General features: G+C 56.5%; 1 protein-coding gene across 13 annotated transcripts in view; it reads right to left on the bottom strand.

Moving 5' to 3' along the window:
* Positions 1-21,514, bottom strand: part of HSPG2 (heparan sulfate proteoglycan 2) — a 99,305-nt gene that overhangs the window by 63,459 nt on the left and 14,332 nt on the right. For all 13 annotated transcript variants that reach the window (XM_070599293.1, XM_070599368.1, XM_070599325.1 and 10 more), the window contains exons 2-3: positions 2,441-2,576; positions 1,865-1,909 (exon numbers count right to left, since the gene is read on the bottom strand). In XM_070599293.1, coding sequence (XP_070455394.1) covers positions 1,865-1,909; positions 2,441-2,576 — 181 coding nt within the window. The remainder of the gene's footprint in view (positions 1-1,864; positions 1,910-2,440; positions 2,577-21,514) is intronic.

Raw genomic sequence — 21,514 nt, 5'->3', positions numbered from 1 at the left:
AGGAAAGAGACAGCCCAGGCAGGGGCAGAAGGCAGCAGGAGAGACATGGAGACAGGTGCCAGAGCAGGACAGACAAGAGTGGGAAAGACAAAGAGACAGGTCAGAAGACAGAAAGAAACTGGGTGAGGGGAGGTGGGCAGGGGTCCCAGGGAGGGAGAAGGAGAGCCAGGGGTGCCAGGGAGGTGGGTGAGACAGGCCTGGGGCAGAGCCAAGGGGAGCCATGACCCTGCCTGAGGGAAGAGGAGAGAGGCAGGCTGCCCCAGGGGCTACACTCCAGGGCTGGGGCTGGGGCTGGGCCAGGGCCTAGGCAAGGGGCCCAGCCAGGTAGGGTCCATCACGGTCATGATGGCCCTTGTGTACCAGTGCAGGGAGGGCACTGACCTTGGGCAAGGCTGCAGCAGGCACATGGAGACCCTGGGAATCAGGGAGACACACCTGCTGCCTCCCGGGCGGAGATTCAACCCAGCTGCCTGGACCTGCCCCAAGGGCAGCAGGCCGGTGCCAGGGCTTGGCCTGGAGGGTCTATGGCCCCACACCTTCCCACAGATCAGCCCCACTCAAAAGGGACCTCCCAGCAGCTGCTCTTCATCCCTCCCCTTCTCCCACCTCTGGCCTCTCCTGCCCTCACAGCTGCTTCTTATGGGGGAAGGTGGGCCAGCAAGGATGACTCAGAGTGGGCAGAGCTGTCACAGTGGGCAGCCCCCTGGGAGGGGCCACAGCTGTTTCTGAATGGACAGGGTGGACTGGACCGGTGGGCAGGCCTGGCTTAGCAAGAGGGAGCTCCCAGGGACCCACAAGCAGAGGCCTTCTGGGGTGTGAGCTGTGTGCATGAGGCCCACCTGACACCCATCCCCAGGTCCCAGCCAGCACCCAGGCATCCTGTAGCCCTGCAGAAACCAACACGTGGAGAAGCTTCAGGCAGTGGCTGAGTCCCAGGTGCTGGGACGTCACAGCCAGGACCAACCAACAGTTGCGCCACCCAGAGGCCAACCCTCCTTTGCGCACTGGTTCAGGTAGGCCAACACCCTCTTGAATTTGGATGCCCCTGATATGCCAGCCAAAGGGAGGCAACCCTACCCCTGGAGAGGCCCAGGCAGACTCGCCACAGGCCTGCTGGGGTGGGCAGCCCTGGATGCAGAGGGGCTGCCCAGGGGACATGCTGAGCTGAGCTCCAGAGAGGGCAGCAGGCACCATATGGAGCTGCTGGGGCTTGTACCCAGGTAGCTCCTTCTCTACCCAGAATCCCAGGCTGGGAGGAAACAGGGACTCTGAGCCCCTGACTCAGCGCAGGGCCAGGCCGTGTACTGGCTGTGCCCTTCGAGTGCTGGCAGAGTGGGCAGCTGACGAAGGCCTGACTCCTCTCCCTCCATGAAGCCTAGCCCTCCTTTCCCAACTCAGAAGCCCTCGGCTTCCCAGCAGGTGACCCGACCTAAGGCAGGGTTCCCTCCCAGGCTCGCTTGAATGCCCTATGCCACAGAGCCCTTTGGTCTGCGCTCCCTGCCTGAGGTCCCCATCTCTGCAGCAGTCACACCGAGGACAGCTCTGGGGAAGGCCTCCTGAGACAGCTGAGCAACCCTGGGAGGTGAGAATTTGGCTCTGAATGCTGAATGGCTTCAGTCCCCATCAGAACTAGGCACTTCCTGGCGTAGGCGGGCACAAAACCTGGCCGCCCCCAACCTTGCAGGGACCTGCCAACCAATGTCACAACTGTCACTCAGCAGGTACAAGACCACCTCCATGGCGGGCCCAAGGAGCCCTCAAGGCCCTCAGCCCAGGAGATGGGGCCTCTGTGACTGGAAAGACCTGCCCTGGGGATTCCCCAGGGGACAGGATGGGGGCCGGTAAGATGCCCCCAGCAACTTACCCATCTGGAAGTCCCCGCTGCCCACGTCCCCGCTCCCCAGGCCGTCTGCAAGCAAAAGAGACTTATTCAGCAACAACAAATATTTATTGAGCTCCTACTGATGTCAGGCATGTTCTGGGCACCTGGCACATAGTGGGGAAGGTCTGGAAAACACAGAGCTGTTGCCTTCTTTCCATGCCGACAGAGGGCTGGCCTGTAAACGTCGGCTTGGAAGCCTCCATCAGAGAGCGTGTGGACCAAGGACAGCTGGGGTGGGGGCGGCGAGGGCAGACTGGCCCCTGGGTGAGGATGGGAGGAGGGGGCGGTAATCACCCTCCACTGTGCATGGCCCACCACCTTCCCCATCCGTCCTGACCATCCTGCACTGTGAGGAGACTGCAGCTGCAGAGGAGCAGCCACCAGCCCAGGGGCACACAGGTTATAAGTGAGGACCAGGGCTCAGGATGCAGCCCTTAGCCCGTCTCTTGAGGTGCCACTGTGGGCAAGTTTCCCGGGGCCTCTTTAAGGACCAGCGGGAAGAACCCTGACTCCATCCTTCATCCCCTCTACTTCCAGCCACCAGAACCCTCTGCTCACCTCCGGAGGCATCGTCAGCCAGCAAGTCCTCGTCATCAGAAAGGTCTGAATAGCTCCAGCCAGCCCGGCCCGCTGTGACTGTCTCCGCGTCCTCGGGCAGAGACAAGCCATCATATGCCCTCAGCCCATGGGTCACCTGTGGGAGACCACACAGCCAAATGCGTCACACTCTCCAGCTCCCGCTAAACCCAGGATCCCTCTCCTCACTTCAACGGGGAGTCACACCCCAAAGCCCTCCAGTAGGTAAGTCAGACACGGTTTGGCTAAGAGAGTCAGGCTGGGGCTGTACCATTGGTTTTGACTCAGTTTCCCCAAATCCCATTAGGTTCTGGAGGCCTCAGAGCCCAAGTCTGCAAATTCACTGAGTCTGAATGAATCCTCAAATAAACAGACGATAAAATTAAAAAATCACGTTGGTAAGTGATGACTCTTCTTCCTTTGGGGAAGGCGAGGGATAGCCAGGACACGGGTTAGTGGACAGGGGGACAGGGGCCGGGTGACTGGGGCCAGCAAAGATGAGGGACATGGGCACCGGACGGGTGGCCAGGGTCAGCGTGGATACGGGACAGAGGCAGAAATTGAGGGTGAGTCAATGGAAGCTGCTGCCTCCCCCAGCAGCCCCCCAGGCCAGCTTGGCCACCTCTTTCTGTCTCAGTCTGGCCTCCAAATCTCTAGGCCACAGGGAACACACTCCAGTCACATTGGAGGAGCTCTGGCCCTGGTGGCCACACTGGCAGGCACATCTGTGCACCCAGAGGCAGGGAGTGGAGCCCAGCAGCTGGGCTGAATGGGGGCAGGACAGGCGTGCCATCAACTCCAGTGACCTCAGGCTGACCCTGAGCCCAGCACAAGCTCCATGGCGGCTCTCTTCCACAGAGGGCTGCTGAGACCCGGGGCCCCCCTGCCGGAGCAGAAGGGCCCCCACAGCCATAACACTTGCCTTTCTCGGGTGTGTGTGTGGACAATGAACACCTTTTTCCCCTTAGACAAGATGGAGATGTTTCCAAAGGAGTTTTACCAGACAACTTAGAGGAAAACAAACCCCTAGTGGAGCCCAAGGGAACCCCAGAGGCCCCAAGCGCAAGTGTGCACGGATTTGCTGTGGCCTCAGAACGCTCGTCCAGATGGCCTGGCATGAGCATCTTAGACCGTGTGCTGGCCTCGGCCCTATCTGGGGCGCCCAGCCCAGCCAAAAGGAAATGGTCTCACTTGCGAAACCCAAACCCAGCCCTCACTGGCTAGACAAGGTGGTGGCCGCAGGAAAGAGGCCAAAGGAGCAGGAAAAAATGAAGAGCCAGCCAGTCCCTCCCCTCCCCACCGCCCAACTTCACGCAGTCCATGTTCCTGGAGCCTCTGGCCTTTCTCACGCTGTTCCCTCTGCTGAAATGCCCTTCCTTCCTTTGTTTATCTGGCTAGCTCCAATTCGTCCTCCAAAATTCAACTAAACATCACCTCTTCCAACTACTCAGTAATAAAAAGGAACAAATCACGGATACGCAGGGCAATGGATAACTCTCAAACACGTTATGCTAAGTCAGATGTTACGTTAAGTCAGACACAAAAGACTCCGTGCTACGTGACCCCATTCATATGAAATTCTGGGGGAAAAGTCTAATCTACAGTGACAGAAAGATCAGTAGTGGCCCAAGATCAGACGTGGGTGGGGCTGGCTGGGCAGGGGCACGAGGGAACCTTCTGGAGTGATGATTCCTCTGCATATACGACTCATTCCCATTATTGAACTGCACATTCAAAATAGGTATGTTTTCTTGTTTGTAATTTATACCTCAATAAAGAGGTATAAGAAATCTCCCCGGGGAGACTCTGTGCTGACTCCCTGGCCCTCACAGCCCCCTCTGCCCCCAGGATGGGCTCTGGGCCCTCCAGGCTCACCTCCATTGGAATGAAAGCACCCTGAAGGCAGGGACTGGAATTAATTCACCTCTACCTTCTCAGCACCCCTGTTCAATTAATAGTTGAATGAATGAATGGATAAAAATGTCATCATCTATTAATTCTAGCTGCTTCCTGAAGATGACTTGCTTTGGAGGCACTGCCCACCCCAACGTGGTCTCTATGTGTCCCCCTTCCCAGGCCGGGGGCTCCCTGGGAGCAGGAGCTGGGTGCCATCTGGTCATCTTTGTGCTTTCAGTGCTGCCAAGCCTTGTGTGAGCTCTGCACTGCCCACATCTTAACCCCCGTTACGGCCTAATGTCCTGTCCCCTCCAATCCACAGGCAAATCCCTCCTCCTGTTCCTTCCCCTCCCCCCACCCTCCCCCTCTGGACAAGTGGCCATGCCTGTCCTGGGTGGCCAGTGGACTTCTGGGCCATGCCCATGAGGTTTGCCTCCAGGAGTGTGCTTGAGAACCTCCAGGAATTGGTGGGAAATACAGATTCCTGGGCCCCTTCTCAGAGCCACTGAGTCAGGCTCTCCCCACCCCAGGCAAGAGGGTTACAGTTGAGCACACTCAGGGGGTTCTGACAGTCATTGGTTAGGAATCACAGGACTAGCCCCCTACCAGGGGTTTTCCCTTGTCCTCCCCAGTGAGGGGTAGAGGGCAATGTTCCACTGGGTAGGGGGTGGGTTCTGAGCAGGCCCTGATTGACCTAAGGGGAGTGTGAGGCTAGGACTGGTGCAGGGGCACTGACACTGGGCAGAGGAGGTTAGAGGGGTAGGCTTGGATCCTTCCCACCTGGGGAGAGCTCTCTGTGTCATTGCCACACTCTCCCCGTCCCCATGGAGCAAGGCCATGGAGGGCGTCCATGGGGCACACAGATTCCTGGCACCCCCTAGACATCAGACTGCTGTCTGGAAAGGAAAGCCCTGGTGGCGAGCAAGGCCCAGAGCCTCTCCGGGAGAGGGAAGCCAGGGGGTGCTGGGGACCGGACAGGAAATAGCAAAGTGAGATTCAACTCGGAAGAAATGCCAGGAACACACATCTGCAGGGGGAGGGGAGAGAGAATCCAGAGCTCGTTGGGGCCTGGACAGAAGCCCCCCACCCCAGGGAATGGGCCCTTCCCACATGCCAGCCTGCCCTTGCTTGCAGCCTCTTCCCCAGGACCCAAGGCTCCAGGGTCAGATCAGGGCCTGCAGCGAGGGACAAGCCAGCAAGAGCAGAGACTTCACTTGTGAAAAGCTGAAGATCAAAAGGTTCTAACAGCTGGATTTCACATCTGGGAGGAGAGATGGAGCCAGACGGGAAAGAGGCTCCCAGAAAGAGCCCAAAGGAGCCTGAGACTTGACCACAGAAGGGAACCTGGACTCAGACCTGGAAAGTGCAGGGTCCACTCGGGGAACACAAGGGCTAACATTCACTGAGCACTTACTATGCACCCGGCACTGCTTTCAGGACTTGCATAAGCGTTAACCCAGTTACAGGTATTAAACAGCCCACAGTAAAGAGGGGCAGACGGAGCAGAGACGGCTCACCTGCTTGAAGATCTAGCACATGGCAGAGCTGGCATTTGTCCCTGGTGGTCTGGCTCCGCTGTCTAAGCTCTCACCACTGTACCATATTGCCTCTGTAACGAGGGCAGTGGAATGCGCCGGAACTGACTGAGGTCACGGAGAGTCACTCTCACAGAATCTGTCCACTACACTGTATTTCACAGTTTACAGAGCGTTTCCTCAGCCTCAGTGTCAACTGACCCTGAAAATGACCCCCTGAGGTGGCTGAGCAGGGGTGAATGGCCCCCTCTCACAGCGGAGGGAATAGAGCTGGAGAAGTAACTTGCCCAAGATCACAGGTGAGCGGCCGGCAGAGCCAGGACTGACCCAGAACCTCGGGGTCCCTGCCCGAAGCCCCCTGCTGATCACAAAAGAAGGTGAGGCTGGGCTGGGCCTCCAGGCGGGCCATGAGGCCTAAGCAGAGGGCAGGGCCAGGAAGCCCAGGGCTGGCGGGTCTCCATCCCCGACTCGACCAGCTCTCAGGATGGCCCATGGGATGCCTGAGCTGGCAGTGGCCTGGGCCCATGCAGCGGGTGCCTAATGTCCCAAGGAGAGCCGTCAGTGGCTCCAAGGTCAAAGGCAGAAATAGAACCCAGGTTTCCTGCCCTCCAGCCCGTCTCCGGCTGTGAGTGAGCCCGACTTCCTCCCAGAGGAATCCAGAACTTCAAGCAGGCGTTGGAGCCGGATGGCGGGGCCAGAGAGGAGGGGTCCAGAGGGCAGACCTGGGCCAGAGAGGAAGGAGTCAAGTGGAGAGGGGGATTTTCCAGACCCCGCAGGTTCCTGGTGGGGATAGGGGAACAGCTGACTCATACAGGCCAAGGACAGAGGACTGTTCTAGCCTGACAAACAATTGCTTGGGGCAGGGTGGCCCCGCAATGGGCAGGCACTCCCTGAAACAGGCGACGGGGGGGTGGGTGGAGGCAGACTTCTGGGAGGCCATTGCTCCTTGAGGCTGGGCTGTGCCCAGGCCTCCTGGTGAGGAAGAGGGCACACACGGAGCTCCAGGTCCAAGTCCTGCAGAAGCCCTTGGGGACCAGGGACAGAGGCTGGACCCTCCTCTCCCGGCCTGGGTGAGGATGCAGAGGGAGCCAACGATGGCTGGGAAGAAGCGTGGAGGTGAAAGGTCAAGCCACAGAGAGGGGTCTAGAGGACGAAAAGGTTTGGGGTGGAGGAGAAGTACAGACACAGATATAGGATATAGGGTCTGGGGTTTTTTATTATTATTATTAAAAAAAACTTTTTTTTTTTTTGAGGAAGATTAGCCCTGAGCTAACTACTGCCAATCCTCCTCTTTTTGGTGAGGAAGCCCGGCCCTGGGCTAACATCTGTGCCCATCTTCCTCTACTTTATAGGTGGGACGCCTACCACAGCATGGTGTGCCAAGCGGTGCCATGTCGGCACCCGGGATCTGAACCGGCGAACCCCAGGCTGCTGAGAAGCAGATAAGTGCGAACTTAACCGCTACGCCACCGGGCCGGCCCCAGGGTCTGGGGTTTTTAAAGCAGTTTTTAAGGGAGAATCATGGGCCTCGCACAGGTTATGTGTGGAGATAAGAATTTCTGGTGCCACTAAAATTAAAGGAAGACGGCGGCACAGTGAAGAGATGACAAGAACAGTCAAGGCCCACTGAGGACTTTCCCCAGGCCAGGCCTTGTCCTAACATTGCATGGACCACCCTAATTAACCCCCACAGCACCCTAGGGAGGGTTGGCATGACAAGGTCACTCTCCCTCATCTGCAATAAGAGAAAGCCAAAGGGCTCTGAAGACCAAGAATGCTGTTATTTTTAATAAGTTTACAGCAAGCTCACTTGGTGCCAAGTCCTGACCCAAATTGATGTGAAGCTATTAATAGCTTATTCCCTGCACTCTCCACTCAGGGTGAAGACTCGCACGTTTCGATGCAGCAACATTAACGTGTTTGATTACAGGGTGTTGCCCCAGACTCTACCGAGGATGTCACATCCCCGCTGGCACGTGCTCTATGTCACCTCTCTCAGGTTGAAAACTTCTGAATTCCAAAACACGTCTGACCCCAAGCGTTTCAATTAAGGGACTGTGAGCTTGTAGGGTTATTTCCATTTTGCAGATGAGGAAACTGAGGCTCAGAGAGGGTCATCTGTGTAAACGAGATGAAAGCGTGTAAGGCATTCAGCACGGTGCCTTGTATATGGTAAGTGCTCAAGAAGCGTTAGACTTAGTACCACGCAGGGGGTACAGGGTAGAGGTGAGGGGATGAGAGGTGATGGGGGATGCACGGGGGCATGGGGTGTGGGCCCAGGGAGGGGTCTGGCTCTGCTGCCCAGGCCCTGGGCTGGCTGGACGGTGGGGTCCTGGCTGGGCGTGACAACAAAGCTTGGTTCCAAGGCTCAAGTTGTCTGTCTGCTCTGAGGCTGATGAGGGGACTTCAGGCTTCTCCAGAGACATTCGTCCAGTGCCTTGGGCAGTCAGTTGACCTCCCTGCACGGCCCAGGCCTGGGGCTCAGCCCCTAACCGCCCCTGCAGCTGGGCAGGAGGTCTGAGCACTGTAGTCCCCAGGGTGGCTGCAGCTGCCCAGGGCAAGGCTCCAGGCATCTGGGCTGGAGTGAGCTCACCCCATCAAAATCCAGAGACGGGGCGGGGGCAGGAAAACAAGGATCCCCTGCCTGCCCACCTGCCTCCTGCCAGCACAGACTGTCTCAGAGTCCCCTCCCCTGTCCACAGTGGAGGAACCAGCAGATGCTGTGACCCGTAGCCCCCAACTCTCCAGGGAGGGACACGGACCCAGTCAAGGTCCCCCTTGCATGCTGCTATGATGCAGGCTCCCAGGTAAGCCCACCACAACCGCTCTCCCCACTCGGCTCCAACCCAGCCCCCACAGACAGGGTCAAGGTGCCCTGCCCCACCCCCAGGCTGCCCGGTGCCCTGTCCATGGGCAGCAGACAGCAAAGGGGAAGGAATCTGTCGGGGCAGCACTTTGCTGTGCAAACTGCCAGGGGCGGGAGAGCCCGACACAAAGGCCTTTAATCCCCTGGCAGGCCGAGAGGGGCGCCGGGCCGGAAAGGAGGGGGCCGCCGCCTCCCCTGGCATGCCTGCACTGCCCGTGCCACTCGGGAGGCCTGCCAACTTCCCACACTCAGGCTCCCAAGGTGGCAGGACCTTGGCCAGCCAGTTGGCCAGGAAGAACAATGATCCTCAAAAGGAGAATGGCCAAGGCTCACTGTGTGCCATCCCCACAGGTGCGACAGCCTCTACAAGGCCCATCTCACGCAAATCCATGACCCCCTGCGGCAGATACGGGGGCTACCCCATTTTACAGATTTTAAGGAAAAAGGCTCAGAGGAGTGAAGTCACCTGCCCAAGGTCACACAGCTAAGGCAAGAGGAATCTGGTTTGAAAGCAGGGCCCCCTCTCCTGTACTCTGCTAGCTTGGAGGCACAGCTGCCAGCGGCCCCTGCTTCTGACCCCTGTCCTCTGTAAGCGCATACCGAGGCCTGGGACCTGGAAAGGCTGCATTCCAGCCAGTGCCCTGCGGGAGGACTAGGGCCTGTCAGAGACCAAGGGAGCAGGAAGTTGGGGTCTGGGGTTCTCGTCCCAGCTCTGCCTCGAACTCACCATGTGGCCTGGGAGAAGCCCCTTGACACCCTTCCCTTTTAGCAAACTGTAGGGGGTCCCTACTCTTTGCGCTCAGCTTCCACACCAGCCACCTCTGCTGAAGCACAGCATCAGGAAGGCAGTGATTTCATCTGTTTTGATCATGGCTGCATCTTTGGAACAGAAAAGACATACTAGCTGCTCAATTAATATTTGGTGACACACTGACAGACTGAATGAATGAATGAACGAACTTGCCCACCAAGCTCGAGATAGGAATTAGTCCATTTGACAGACGAAGAAAGTGAAGTTCAGAAAGAGAAAGTAAGGACTTACCCAAGATCACACAGCTAGAAAGTGCCAGAATTATCTCCGGGCCTCAGTTCCCCATCGATAAAATCGAGGCAATAACACCTCATCCCAAAGAAAGGAGGGGACTGAATCACACAGTTCCTGAAACCCATCCTAGCACACCCTGGCCTTTGATAACAATCTCTCCAGGCATCAGTTTCCCCAGTGAGAAAGAGGGGACCCTGCTTGGCTTGCTTCCTTCCTGGGGCTGCTGGGAGAGGCAAGTGGAACGAGGGGTGATCTGCTCTGGGAAGCACGGCCAGATAGCTCTGAATCTGTCTGGTCCTTTCCTAGGTGGCCCTGACGTGGTCTCTGCCTGGAAGGCCCTATGACGTAGCTGGGGCAGGCACCCGAAAGGGACTGCTACCACCACGGCCAAGCAGAGCACTTTATCCCTGAGTCTCAGAGGGCCGCTCCAGGCCAACTCGCCCACTTTCTGGTTAGGCAGCCTCAGCTTCTGCATCTGAAAACAAAGGCCATCAATCAGACCTGCCCCAGAGGGTTCATTCAGGTCACTGTGACCTTTACTTCTGGAGCACCTCCCACGTACCGGACCCTGGGGAGAAAACGAGGCAGGGGACAGTCACAGAGCTCTGTGTTCCTGGGGGAGACAGACCATTAAATAGAGTGACAAAAACGCAGCATGCGGAGAGCTCTGCAGAGGCAGGACGGGGGGCTGGGAGGGGCCAGAGGAGGGTCCCTCACCTAGGGAGGCAGGGTGGAGTTGGGGAAATGACAATTCAGCTGGGTCTGAAAGAAGATTTCCTTAAGAAAGGAGAGAGTGCACCAGGCGAAGGAAGGGCACGTGCCGAGGCCCAGAGGTGGGAGAATGCACGGCACAGTCGTGCTGTGGTCACGGGGCTCGTCACAGAGCCCAACCCTCCCAGTGCCCTGACTCTGCTCCTGCCACACAGACACCCCAAGAAGGGGCCTCCCCTGGCACTGAGTGCGCTGCCTGCCGGTTTACAGGGAGGAAGCAGGAAGCCACCAGGAAATGCCCCTGCCCCACCCCTGTGCCAGGTGCCGCCAAGGCAGTGGGGGTGGCCAAGGAGGAACAGCTTTCCGGGCTGGGCCGCCCAGCAAGAAGGTCCCCAGGGGTTGAACATTATCCGCCAAGCACCGTCGGTGCCAACCGCGCCTGCGGTGTGCACGTGCCTGCCTCCTGCCCAGCTTGGTTCTCAGGTTCTCTGGCTCCCGAGTGGCCCTGCTGCTGTGGAGCACTGGGGTGTCTGTGGGCCTTTGAGGCCACACCAACCTGCTCGGGTCTGCCCTGCGGGGTCACTGACCACAGATTTCATGAATGAATCCCCTAACACAGAGTCAGGCCTATGGCAGGATGGGGGAAATGTTCCACACATTTTTGTTGACATGAGACACCACTTACAACAATGACCTCTCCCCAAACCTACCAGGTTAGGCCTTTCCATTGCTCTCCACCCATCAAAGGATTAGAAGAAAAGCCCTTCTTATGGCCAGCGAGGTGTGGTGCGATCTACCCCCCCACACACACACCTACACGCACCTCTCCAACCTCAGCTCCTACTGTGCTCTCCCCACTGCCTGCCACATCTGTCTCATTAGTCCTCAAACACACCAAAGCCCTTCCCACCTCAGGGCCTTTGCACTTGCTGTGTCCCCTGCTGGGGACACTGCCTCCAGATTGCTCACTCTTTCTCTTCCTCCAGTTTCTGCTCAAATGTCACCTTTACGGAGACCCACCCTGACCACATCCCAGGGCCAGAATCTGTCACCTCCCTTACCCTGCTTCAGAGCACCTCACTACCTACATTCTACCCTATATTTACTTGTTTATCTGTTAATCATCTCTCTCCCCCACCAGAACATCAGCTCCATGAAGACAGGGACTTTGCCCATTTTGCCCAGCTGTATCCCCAGCACCTCAAAGTACCTGGCACTTTAGATGCTCAATAATATTTGTTAAATTAATGGATGACTGGGGTTTACAAACGAAGAAACTGAGGCTCCAAAAGGTGACCTGCCCGTAGTTACAGAGTTGGAAGAGCCAAGACTTGAAGCCAGACCCCTGGTTCCAAACCGGGGTTACCTGAGGCCTCCTCCTGCCACCTCAGGCACCTGGAGCTTTCCAGGCAGGAGGCCCGTCTCTGGGGGGACAAGAAGCTGCCTGTAGTCACTGAGGAGAGGCCTGCCCGCTGCCCAGACCAGCATCCCAGGGAGTGGGCGGGGGTCTCGGAGGCGAGCAGGGCCACAGCGCCAGCTCCAGGGCCTTGCGCAAGGCAGCCAGCCAGCCAGGCCTCGGTGACTCCGCTCCTGCTTGCTCCCGTGGGCATCGGCAACAGGAAAAAACAGGCTGGAACAGCTGCGGCCAAGGAGGCCAGCTCCCCTCGTCCCCCAGGGCTTTCCTCATCTGCTTCCTGGAGGGGGAGGAAGGAAGGGGCAGGCAGGGCCCAGCCGAGGCTGAAGATAGGCCCGTGGACAACAGAGCTGGGAATAAGAGGAAGTGCCCCCTGGCCCTTTCCTCACGACTAACATCCATTGTGGGGCACAGCAGCTCTGGGCAGGAGCGCAGACACACGCGTCTGGGAAGGCTAGTTACACGAAGCTGAGCTGGCTTCCTAGGTCCTAAATGTCTTGAACACAAAGAAAAGGGCAGAGGGCAACTGTTCACTGTTTCCCAAACTTGCTTAACTTGGAACCCTTTCTTCAATGCAGAGCTCATGGGACTAGGGGACCACAGAAGACAGTTTGGGAACACCCACCCTAAATGTACACGTTTCCCTCAGCTAGCTGCCAACTAGCTCTCCCTTGGGAACACTTCACACGTAAGATACAGCCCACCACCACCACAGCGGTTTTGAAAAGGGGGTTCTTGAAGACAGAAAAGCCCCAAGGTCCCATGGGAGAAGCACCGATGGAGGAAAAGCAGGCCAGGTGACAGGCTCCTGGTGGCATGAAGAGTATGTTTGAGAACAGGTGAAACCCTGTCAGTCTGAGGACGCCCAGACAGGAGCTGCCCCTCCCCTCCCTGGCTGTGGCCAGCCCTCAGGTGACGAGTCCCAGTGCCTGGTCACTCCCAGTCCCCCAGGACCACGCAGAAGGTCCGAGGGTACCGGGTACCGGTGAGGGAAGAAGCTGAGTGGGCCACGGGAGCACTTGCTGCCGAGTGCAGAGTGGGGCTGGCGACGGCTGGGGCCGGGGGAGGAAGGGGCTGGTGCTCTCCCAGGCAGGAGGGGGCTGAGAGTCTGAGACAAGAGTCTGAGACGGGCTTCCAGCCACAGGCAAGTCCCTTCCCCTCCCTGGGCCTCAGGCTGCCTCCATCAAATGACGAAGCAGCCTGGATCACTGGTTTCCAGTCTGTCCTCAGCGCCTTGGGGCCCACTTTAGAGGGGGTGGGGAGAGGGAAGGGAGAGTTTGGGCCCCCTCACTCAAATACTCGCTTCAATAAAAACAAATCCACCTTTTTCCATTTTATATTCTGACCTTCTACATAATATGTCTGGTTGAGCCCCTGGTTAACTGTGAGGCCGGGAGCAAGTCGCTTCACGTCTCTGCGCCTCCGTTTCCCCATCTGTAAAGTGGGCATGATAATTCATGTTTGTAGTGTCTAACTCCTAGGGCTGTCATGAGGATTAAATAAAAATGCAAAATGCCACAAATAGCACTAGCACATGGTGAATGCTCTGTTTGCTGTTATTTATCAAAATATTACAGTATTTAATCAAAACTATTATTTTGATTGAAATAAGGGTTTCACTCCTTAATAATAAGTTAGAAAGCTCTCAACTTAGATGACTAAAGCCTTAGATCTTAAAGCCTTCGGGCTTTAACACTTCAGGACACTGAACTCCTGAAATGTCAGGATTCTACAATTGCAGGCTGTGACTCCCACCAGCAAAGAGGGTGGGGCTAGCGAGGGAATCACAAAGTTGGAACCAAGCCTGAAGGATCAGACTGCTGGGAACTGACCAGCAAAGGGTTATCACCATCATCATCATCATCATCATCATGGTTTATCTATTTATACCCCACCCCACTCCAGAAAGACTCAAAGCAGCTTACAAAGATGCACACGTTAATAGCAAGAGAAAATTCACTAAATATACATTAAAAAAATTCAGGTAGGGTAGACAGAGGGAGCCCGGAGTGAGGCAAGCAGACGGAAAGCACAGGCCGAATTCTGGAGACCTGGGAGAGCGACAACTCATCCGTCTCTGAGCTTTCCGGGGCCAATGAGAGGAAGGAAACCTGACCAGTGCCCGGATTCCACGTCCCATGAGGTAAAAACAAACCCGTTGCTTAGAAGAAGCACAACTATTCTGATACTAACAGCAGGGAACATCCCGAGGGAAGAGGTTTGTCTGGTGCCCTTCTGTGCCTTTGCCAGTGGGGCTGGCATCCCCTCGGAGTCCACTGACCATGACCTTTTGAGGCTGAAGCCAGGGGCAGAGGCTACAGCGATCAAAGATCCAGGAGGCTGGAATGCCGGTCCAGGAGCGCCCCCAGCATCCTTGGTCTGGACAGGATTACCCATCCCTCCCCAAGCCTGAACACAGCCAGAGCCCAAAATAGCCAGAGCAGGAGAGGGTGCCAGGAGGCCCTGGGAGGGGACCTGGCGAGGCCGCCCACGGTGGAGGGTCTGGTGGGCCAATGCACACACATCCCTGGCGCACAAAGGAGCACCTTCACTTGGGCACATGGCCCTCCCTGGGAGTCCCCCACCCCACAGGTTCCCCCCTCAGCAGCACGTTGCTCACGCAGAATCCAGGCAGCTGCTCCACCCTTCCCACAAGGCGGGCCTTCCTGCAGGAGCCAAATGGAAAAGTCTTCGCGGAATTACCACCCCTACCATATAGGGAAGCACCCGAAGACCTCCTCCCGCCCCACCTCCAAGATCAGCCTCCCTCAAGATCCTCCTGGGTCCCCCAGCCGCAGGCCAAGACAATAGGGGTTATTCTGGGCTGCATGGGGGTATTTAAAGCTCTGGCTGGGCCTCACCCCGGGGGAACAAAAGGCCTTGACCTCGGCAAGACCTTCCTGAAATTGTTGCTGCCCAGACTGTGGTGGCTGGTCCCCTACTCTCTGCATCCCCACCTCTCCTGCTAAGCCCTGAGGCCCTGAGGGATGCAGCACCAGTGCCTCCTCCTCCAGGAAGCCCCTAGGGCCGCTGCCAAAGACCCTCAGAAGAGCTGGGTCCTGGCCCCTGCTCTGCCTCCAATCTTCTCAGCCCAGTTTTCTCATCTGCAAAATGAGGATAATAATAATACCAGGGTGTGTGTAAGCGCCTGGAGGCCTCCGTGGTTGAGATGAAGTCGTGTCTCTCTAGCCACGGCACGGAGTATAAGCAGGAACAGGAATTTCGTCTGTTTTGTCACTGCTCTTTTTCTAGCACCTGGCACATAGTAGGTGCCAAATATTTATTGACTGATATAAATTTTCATGACATGTGTCTGTAACCCCACAGAACACCCACGGTGCTGGGCGCACAGGCGGCTAATATTCTTTGATGATAATATTGCCAGACCTCATTTCGGGTGCTCAGAACATGCCAGGCCTTATGCTAAGTACTGTACATTGATTATCTCATTTAATTTGCTCAACAATCCCAAGAGGTAGGTACTATTATTATCTTATTTCACAAGCAAGAAAATAAGAATTCCACTCCAGGTGGTTAAGGAGCTGGTCTGGGACCCTAAAACTAGTAAGTGGCCAAGGTGGGAGTTAAATCCAGGAACCCCAAAGTCTCTGTCATCCTGCACAAACACACCCTGAAGAAAGGCAGCGGCCTGAACACTGAGCTGGGAGCCAGGAGCCTGAATTCAGCCACTCAGTAGCTGTGCAACTTCAAGCAAGTCACTTAGCTTCTCTGATCTGTCTTCTCTTCCATTAAAACAGGGGCACTAATTCCTATTTCTGGTATCATTAATAGGATCAAAGGAACTAAGGGATGTGACCGTGTCCCCTATATTAGCTCCAACCCCTCCCCAGGGGCAGTGGCCATGAAGGATGGTGGGAAGATGTCTTGGGGGTTGGGGGTGCCCAGAGCTGGCTCTGGAACAAAGCTCAGCAGCTGCTGACAACAGCTGGTAGGAGTTCTGGGCCTGGCCCAAGCAGGGGGAGAAGGGGCGGGCTGAGAAGTCACCTCTGGCCCTCCCCTGTCACCCTTCCCTGCTGACAGCTGCTGGGGCCTCAGGGCCAAGGGCCCCACAGCAGGAGGCGGGTGGGAGCAGGCTTGCTGGGGTCATCTCAGTCCTTATGCTGTCAAGTGCTCAAATCCCAGGGAGCCTGGCCCCGCTGGGCCCACTGGCCAGGACACAGGCCTCGCTGCCCCACCCACAGCCCTTTACCCAGTTCCCGGGGAAATCTGAGTGAGGGTGGAGGGGCTGGAGCAAAGGTCTGTGGGCCGAACATGCCTTGCCTGGAGGCTGGGCGGCCCCAGAGACCCTGGGGGGAGGTGGACGGGCTGGGCTGGGTGGCTGAGAAGGGGGTCCTAGGAGAGGCCTTGTGGTTTACCCGGCAAATGGCGGGGATGGCAGGCCCTTCAGGCAGCCTTCCTGAAGCCTGCGAACTTGGCCTTGCCCGGCCCCACCCCGGGCCCCTCTCAGCCCCCTCAGCTCCACTCCCAGCTCAGTGCCAATCCTTCCAGTCCGCTCCAGCCCACGCAGCGCTCGCTCCTCTGAACTCTTGCACACCCATAATTACCACTGACCATATTTTCCAAAGCAAACATAGAGAAACAGTTTAACAAAGGATTCCCAGGCCACTTCCGGGTGTCAGAGGCAGCCTGGGAGATGTAGTTTGGATGTACAGGAATTCAAATTCTGGGACATGTTCACAGCTTTGGGGGAAGACTATTACTTCTATTTTATTAATAAGTCAAAGCCATCCTAGGAAATGTGTGTTGGCCACATGCCACCTCACACTACTTGGAGCTGACTGGACACTGTAGCCTGGCAACTTCCTAGCTGTGGAGCCGTGGGCAAATCACTTGACCTCTCTGAGCCTCTGGTTCCTCATCTATAAAATGCGAATAAAAATGGTCCCCTCACAAGGCTGCTGTGAAGATTCAACAGGACGGCCTGAGAGCCTAACCCAGTGCCTGGCACTGCCTAGGTCTGAGTGTCACTTCTTCTCTTTCCTCCCCTCCCATCCCACCCATCCAAGAGTTCACAGGCCAAGAGAGTGAGCTCTCCAGAAACCCCCATGGAGAATGATTTGTGCTCTGCCCCCTCCCAGGCTAAGTTCAGCTCAAGAGAAACCAATCTGCAGACAGCTGGGACAGGTTTCTGGATCCTGGGCTCTCAGGGCCGGAAGGGATCACCTGGCCCAACACCCTCCCTTATCAGAAGGGGAAACCGAGGCCAACAGAAGGGAAGTAAGGACATCAAGGAGGACCCACCAGCATTGGAGATCCCGAGATCAAAGCCCATCTGTGACACTGGCTGCCCACTGGGCAACTTCACCCCATCGAGCTTCCTTTTAGGGCCTCTCCCTCGCTGCCCCTCGTTGTCATAAGGACCGGTTGGATTACGAATGCAGGGTGCAGAGAGCTGTGCCAGGTACTTGAAGAGGATGTGGCAGCTCGAAGAACAGAGGAAGGAGTCTCCCAGCACATCGATGGCAGAGGCAGACCCAGGACCAGGTCTCCCGGCTCCTAACACCGGGTCCTTCACCTTCCACCATGTCGCCTCCTTTCCCAAGGAGTTCCTGAGGACTCTGGGAGGGTGGCATTAGGCTGGGTCTTTGTCGGGGGCTGACCAGGGCCTGAGACCCCAGTCTCAACTTCTGGGACTTGGAGCTCGTTCCTCCGGCCCATCCTAAGCCCCAGGCAGACAGGCCCAGCCGAGCAGGAAGGGCTGGCGAGCGAGGGGAGCGTGTCCTTGGCAGGGAGAACTCACCTCCCAGGGACTCAGGTTACCGGAAATGGTAAATCTCCTGCTGCCTGCCACCTCAGACCAGGAATGTCTGCGGCTGAGGGAACATCCTGTCCACCTGGCCTCAGACAGCCCAGGACAGCTGGGGACCGGGCCACCCTCTGCTCCCTGCCCCACCCTGGGGTCTTGGGTTGGTCTCTGGGGCTCTCCAGCCACAGGGTCCTGTCATTCTGGGACAGTGGGAGCCGTCATAACTGACCGATCACAGGAGGAGAAGAGAGGGCTGGAAGGGAGACCCCAAAAAGATGGAGAGCCACGCTTAAATCCGACCCATTCAATCCTGTCAAACATGGATTCTGAGCCTCAAGTTTGGGCGAAGGCGCTGATCTCGTTAACCCAACGCAGAAGGCGGCATGGTGTGAGCTGCGGGGCAGAACTGGCCGGGCTGGCAGGGGCTATGCCGCTTCCCAGCTGGGTGGCTTTGGGCAAGTCACAGCAGCACCTCCCGCCCCTCAGCTCTGATACGGAAGTGACAAGGCTGTGACGGGGAGGCTGAAACTCATGGCGCTGAGCCGTGAGTGCCCAGCACAGGGCCAGCACACAGTCAGGGCCCAGTAAACAGCTGTCAGGTACTGGGAGGTACTGGGAAGAAGGGAGTATAACCAATAGTTGTTACGAGAGCGGGTACTATGAACCAGGCATGTTCTCTGCCCTCACGGAGCCAACCTTCTACTTAGAGCCGGCTGGATCATAAACTAGCGCTTGTTAAATGACGGGAGCGCTTAAAAGAAAAACAGCAGGGTGAGGGGGACAGGGAGTGGCTAGGTGGGGGCTGCTATTTCACACAGGTCATCAGGGAAGGTGACACTTATAGACGCATGACAGAAGTTGGTGCTTGCGAGGAGGAGTAGGACTCTAGGCACAGGGAACAGCAACTGTAAAGGCCCCGAGGCAGGAATATCTTTGGAATGTTCTAGAAACAGCCAGGAGGCCAGCTATCTAACCCTCCTAACTGCCCTGAGAGTGAGGTATAATTATCCCCATTCCTCAGATGAGGAACGTGAGGCTGAGAGGCTTGGTCATGGAAGGAGTAAGTGGCAGGGCCAGAATTCCAACCCTCCCTCTCAGCAAAGTGTCCAGGGGCTACTGTTCTCAGAACTCCCATGGGGAGGGACAGCACAGGAGAAAAGTACCTAAGGTGTTTGAGTCAGACATCTGATTCCTCCAGACCGGCTGTGTGATCTCAGACAAGCGACATGTCCTTGCTGGGCCTCCACGTCCTCAGTACTCAGGGAGGATGATGCTCCTTCGTCCACCTCCTGGTTGATGACGGAGGGGGGACTATGATGCTGGGAGGTGACCTTGAGCTTCTTTGGCCATCTCAGACCCAAGGCTCCTTCTCGGACAGGTGTGAATGCTGCATGAAGATCCTACCAACCTGAACCGCCCCGGGTGACCTCCTGCCTGGCTCCCAGCAGCGTGCACCCTGCCTACGCCTGCCTGGGTCTAATCCCTACTCAGCACCCAGGCCCTAGCCACAGCCAAGAATCTGAGCTGCACTCCAGCTCCAGGTGTCAGACGTGCCCCTCACCCCCAGGACGCTGGACCCAGCCCAGGAACAGCTCCTGGTGCTTCTGACCAGGCAGAGGCCCACAACCAGCCTTTGCAACCAGGGGCGCCACAGCAGGCCAGCCTTTGTGGGCACCGAGCCAGACCCTGAGGACCGGCCAAGTGCAAACAGCATGCTTGGCGCCCAGATACGGGCGCGTTGGAGCGGGCAGGCTGCCCACTGCCCCCGTCACAACAAACCATCTTCTCCGCCCTGCTGAGAGGGGCCCTGACAGCCGGCACCTCCGCAGGGAGCTGGGACTTCCAAGGGAGGCCTCCGCCCCGACTCCAGTCCTCGGGGGTGGGCAGTAGGGATCTCGGAGGCTGGACGCAGAGATCCTAGATGCCAGCAGCTGAGCAGGGAGATAAGCAGAGGCAGGCTGGGGGCATGGGGGGGAATGAAGGGAGGAAGGGGGAGCTGCATGGAGCCAAGTCAGGGCTTTTTTACATTAGGGGTGGAGTCAGGAGAGGGGAGAGGGAGACCGCCCCAGCTGCTGAGAGAAAGCAGGCAGTGTGGCGAGAGGGCCAATCCTGCCTGCCTCCACTGAGGCCTGGGGGTCTCTCAGGCCTCTGCAGACAGAGGCTTCCAAACTGAGACAGGGAACCAGCAATAAAGACAAAGCCACTCCTTACTGAGTGCACACAGCTCTTCCCACGCACCAGGGCCGTCCAACAGAACTTTGTGCAGTGACGAAAATGTTCTATATCTACATTGTCCAGTAAGGTAGCTGCTAGCCACCGGTGGCTACTGAGCCCTTGAAATTGGCTAGTGCAACAGAGAAACTGAATTTTTTTTTTTTGGAGGAAGATTAGCCCTGAGCTAACTACTGCCAATCCTCCTCTTTTTGTTGAGGAAGACTGGCCCTGAGCTAACATCCACGTCCATCTTCCTCCACTTTATATGTGGGACGCCTACCACAGCATGGCTTGCCAAGCAGTACCATGTCCGCACCCGGGATCCAAACCGGCGAACCCCGAACCCCGGGCCGCCGAGAAGCAGAACATGCGCACTTAACCCCTGTGCCACTGGGCCGGCCCTGAGAAACTGAATTTCTATTTTAAATTTTTTAATTTAATGTTATTTAATCAAACCTAAATTTGAATAGTCACATGTGGCCAATGGCTACCATACTGGACAGCGCAGATTACACCATCACCATTCCTTAAACCAAGGCTGGACGTAGAGCTGTCTCCATTTTACAAAGAAGGGAATTGAGGCTCGCCCAAGGCCACAAAGCTGGTACGCCGGAGAGGTGAAATCAGAACCCGGGCCTGGCCCCTCCACTCTGCTCCCACCCAGAGGTATTGTCAACGCTGGAGAAGACGAACGGAAATCGACATGTGTGGGCGATAAGGCTGCCCAGTTAATCAAGACATCAAGTCTCTTGTTTTTGGCCCGAATTCTGTCGGCTACACCGGTTATCACACACTGACCAGAAGCTCGGACAGGCCATTTATAAAAGTCTTTGATTTCTTGACATGAGGAAAGGGCAGAATGATGACAGCTGCTGGAGGAGCCAAGTCTTTGAGAACACTGGGAATCTTCACTAACAAGAAAGCTGGGCTTGACTTACTTGCTTCATCACCCCAGACGCCACGAAGCCCTCAAGGCTCCTGGGAACTGGGGGACACTCTCTCGGGAACACAGGGCACATTTTCCTGCCTCTAGGCCTTTATGTATGCTGTTCCCTCCTCCTAGAATGCTGTTCCTATGCCTCCCAATCTAATCTACTCATCCATCCTTCAAGGCCTGGCTCAACTACCATCTCCACTCTGAAGTCTTCCTGGACGCCCAAGAAAGACATCTTTCTCCCCCGTATATCCACAGGACTTAATTTGTACCTCTTAGAGGACTAGAGATTTGGGCCTCATTATAGCCACTTGAGCAAATGTCTCCACTCTCCTGCTGGACCCAAAGCTCCTTGGGGGCAAACACCATGTTTGGTTTTTTTCATATTTTATATATATATTTATAGTTTAACCTTTAGATAATTCCCAATGCCGAGTGGCAGCTAGTGGATAATATACAAATATTTACTAAATCGAATTGAATGATAATAGTGGCTTAGAAGTCTGGGGACTCGATTTCTTACAGCTCCGCCCCAACCTCCTGTGATCCTGGCAGGTGAGTCCCTTTCCTGCTTTGGACCTCAGTTTATACATCTGTCAAATGGGGACAGTGATGGTACCCGCCTTGCTGGGAGACTATTTGTACTTATTATATTTATTTAACAAACTCTATGG

Source organism: Equus przewalskii, chromosome 2, assembly GCF_037783145.1.
Source record: "Equus przewalskii isolate Varuska chromosome 2, EquPr2, whole genome shotgun sequence".
NCBI lineage: Eukaryota > Metazoa > Chordata > Mammalia > Perissodactyla > Equidae > Equus > Equus przewalskii.
This window is presented reverse-complemented; position numbering and strand designations above follow the sequence as displayed.